The sequence below is a fragment of the Rhea americana genome, unplaced genomic scaffold (genome assembly GCF_003343005.1).
Source record: "Rhea americana isolate MKP2758 unplaced genomic scaffold, rheAme1 scaffold_377, whole genome shotgun sequence".
Taxonomy (NCBI): domain Eukaryota; kingdom Metazoa; phylum Chordata; class Aves; order Rheiformes; family Rheidae; genus Rhea; species Rhea americana.
In genome coordinates, this window is record NW_028186509.1 from 72257 (window position 1) to 75491 (window position 3235).

Below are 3235 nucleotides of genomic sequence, written 5' to 3' on the forward strand. Positions count from 1 at the left end.
CCTGCTGGCCCGCTACCACTTCGCCTTCCTGACGCTGCTGCAGTGCCTGAGCAGCGCGGCGGCGGCGCTGGGGCTGGAGGCGCTGCGGCGGCGGGGGCTGGCGGCGCTGCCGCCCTTCGGGCCCCGCCTGGCGCGCCCCTTCGCCGCCGTGGCCGCCCTGGCCACGCTGCAGTCCACCCTCACGCTCTGGTCGCTGCGCGGCCTCAGCCTCCCCATGTACGTCGTCTTCAAGCGCTGCCTGCCCCTCGTCACCCTCCTCACCGGCGCCCTGGTGCTCCGCGACGGCATGCCCTCGCCCGGCGTCCTCGCCGCCGTCCTCATCACCACCTGCGGCGCCGCGCTGGCCGGTGAGTGCCCCCGCCGGCACCGGCACCGGGCGCCGCGGGACGGGACGGGACGGGACGGGACGGGCAGCCCGGGACAGGCGAGAGCTTGCAGGGGGGTGTGCAACCCCAGAGGGGCGAGTGCAGCTGCTGCTGCAGCAAGTGCAGCCTCGCGGGGGCAGGTGCGACCTTACGGGGTTTGGTACAATCTTCTGGGGTGGGGGCAATTTTCTGGGAGCAACTGCAGCCCTACGGGGGTAACTGCAACCCTGGGGGGGGGGTGCAGCTGCAACCTCATGGGGGTGGTGTAATCATCTGGGGGCAACCACAGCCTGATGGGGGTAAGTGAAATCGTACAGCAGTGGSTGCAGCCCTACGGGGGGGCAGCTGCAACCCTGTGGGGTAGGTGCTACCCTAGGGGGCCTGGGGCTTGTCTGTGTCAGTTCCCAGCTGAGGTGCAGGTGGAGTGGGGGGCAAAGTTGGATCTGCGTGCTGCTGCAGCCCCCGGGTATGCGCAGGGGGAGCCGAGCAGACCGCACAGCTGGCTTTGTCTGCAAAGAAGCCCAACTCTGGGCTCACTGGCAGCCTTGCTGGTGAGAGCAGGACAGCAGGAGGGGGCTGCAGAGACTGGGAGCCAAGCGGCCTGGCTGGCCAGAGCTGACACGCGAGGCAGGCAGCGACACGGAGGCGAGGGGATGCCTGGTGCTGCTGCGTATACGTGCGATTGCAGCTGCAAGTTTCCTACAGTGTCTTCATAAAAGGGAGGATGCAAACTAATTTGGGGTGGGAGATTTAGAGGGAGAGCAAAGGCTTTCAATAGCTTCACAGCAAAAAAAAAAAAAAAAAAAAAAAAAGTCTCTCTGAGGAGGTAAGTGTATCCTGCGTTTGGACAAGCATGACAAATTTGAGGGATTATGGAAACTGCATTGAAGCCTTTTCCCTAAATATTGTCCCAGTCAAAAACAGTGCTGTCTTTCTGTCTCACAAGCAAAAACCATGCCTGTTTCTTTTTCTGACTTTCCTGGCAGGAGCTGGTGACCTGACGGGGGATGCTATGGGTTATGTGACAGGCGTGCTGGCTGTGCTGATACACGCTGCCTACCTGGTGCTCATTCAGAAAACCAGCGTAGAGAGTGAATACGGACCCCTGACAGCTCAGTATGCCATTGCTGTTTCAGCCACCCCTTTCCTCATTATTTGTTCCTTTGCCAGCATGGACTCAATCAACGTCTGGTCATTTCCGGGCTGGAAGGACCCTGCCATGGTGTGCATCTTTATTGCTTGTGTCCTAATTAGCTGTGCCATGAACTTTACCACCCTTCACTGTACTTACATTAACTCGGCTGTGACCACCAGCTTCGTAGGGGTGGTGAAGAGCATAGCAACCATCACCGTGGGTATGGTGGCATTCAATGATGTGGAGCCCACAAAGTTATTTATAGCTGGTGTTGTGGTCAACACCTTGGGTTCTGTCATCTACTGCGTGGCCAAGTATGTTGAGACCAGGCGGAAGAGCAGTTACGAAGACCTGGAGACAGAAGCTAGAGAAGAGGAGGAAAAAGGGCAGGCTGGGGACCAAGCACTGTTTGCRATGAAGGCAATTTCCAGGGAGAAGGGGGCTGAGGAAGCAACGGTGGAGGGGTCAGCAAGCGGGGACAGTCAGAGCAGAGAGGAAGAGAAGAATGGCACTGTGAAACCTGCTGAGGTACCAGCGACTGCCCAGGGAGGAGCCGTTGGTGCAGAAGAAGTGAACAGGAGCTCGCTGAAGGATGCCTATCTTGGAGTATGGAGGTTGGTGAGGGGAGCTAATTATATAAAGAAGGATTATTTGATAGAAAATGAAGAGCTACCAAGTCCTTAACAAGCAGGTTTAAAAGACATGTTGCTTGAGGACAGTCACCTGGTTCTCCTTACAGGGGAAAGGCAGAGCATACATCTCTCATATCAACAGCGACAGATCCAAATCATTTAGGATAATTTTACCTCATCATCAAAAAAGTCAGATTTTGCTCATGCTTTGGGCTTGCATTGACCTGCTGTCAGTACATCAGTTTAGACCAGCTGCAGCTAAAGGTACCGAGTCCTCTGCTGTGCATCCAGGGCTGGGTTGTGACAAGGCACAGGCTGCTGCCCAGGAACCTGGGATAYGAGGAATCCCATTCCTGTTAAGTTAGATGTCCATGCCAATGACATGGCAGTGGCTTGCAGCTTTGCTTAGTCTGGAGCCTTGTGATTTTAACAGCATTTGGAGGCTCTGTTGATGTGTTTCTATGTCTGTCTCCATCCAYTTATAGGTGTTCTATAGAAATATATTCCTGCAATATATAAACCCCTATAAATTGTCCTTTTTGTGTTCTTCTGTAGCAGTATAATTGTAACAGGGCAAGAGGTTGTGCCACTTTAATTATATTGGTGTAAAGTTATCCTCTTAACTGAAGACTCAGAATTTCCGCAAATTATGTAGCCAGCCTGGGTCTTAGACCTGGTCTATGTTCAAGTGGTTTTTGTCTTCAGCAGAACTACTTTTGTCTTATAGTGGTGTACATGAGRGCAGAGTCAGATCTGAACTTCCGAGAAGCTGTGGTCAGCAAAACAAGGATGCTTTTCTATGAGCCTTAAGTACATGTAGCATTGGGAATATTAGCTTGACGCAAATAAAAAAGTTTGGGAATGCTGGAATGGTAAACTATTAAAAAAATAGGGAGAAAGTGGCTGCATAGTGCTATCCCCCTTCGTATACCTTAAAGCCAGGTGATTCAGAGTCAGGATTTGACCCTAAGTCTCCTCTCCAKCTCCGTCCCCTGGAAGTACCAGCTCATAACAGCACTGGGGAGACTCTCTCTGCCTGTGTCTAAACTGCAGTTCCCAGGAGAGCTTTTGCAGAACATCTTGGCTGTGTCCTTGGCATGCTG

General features: G+C 53.8%; 1 protein-coding gene across 1 annotated transcript; it reads left to right on the plus strand.

The window, feature by feature from the left end:
- Position 1: 1 nt before the first annotated feature.
- SLC35D3 (solute carrier family 35 member D3) lies at positions 2-2184 on the plus strand (the record flags this gene model as incomplete). The annotated part of the gene is made up of 2 exons (XM_085313108.1): positions 2-347; positions 1352-2184. Coding segments are annotated over 2 exons (1179 nt in total), but the record flags the coding sequence as incomplete, so codon positions are not given.
- Between the last annotated feature and the right edge of the window lie 1051 nt (positions 2185-3235).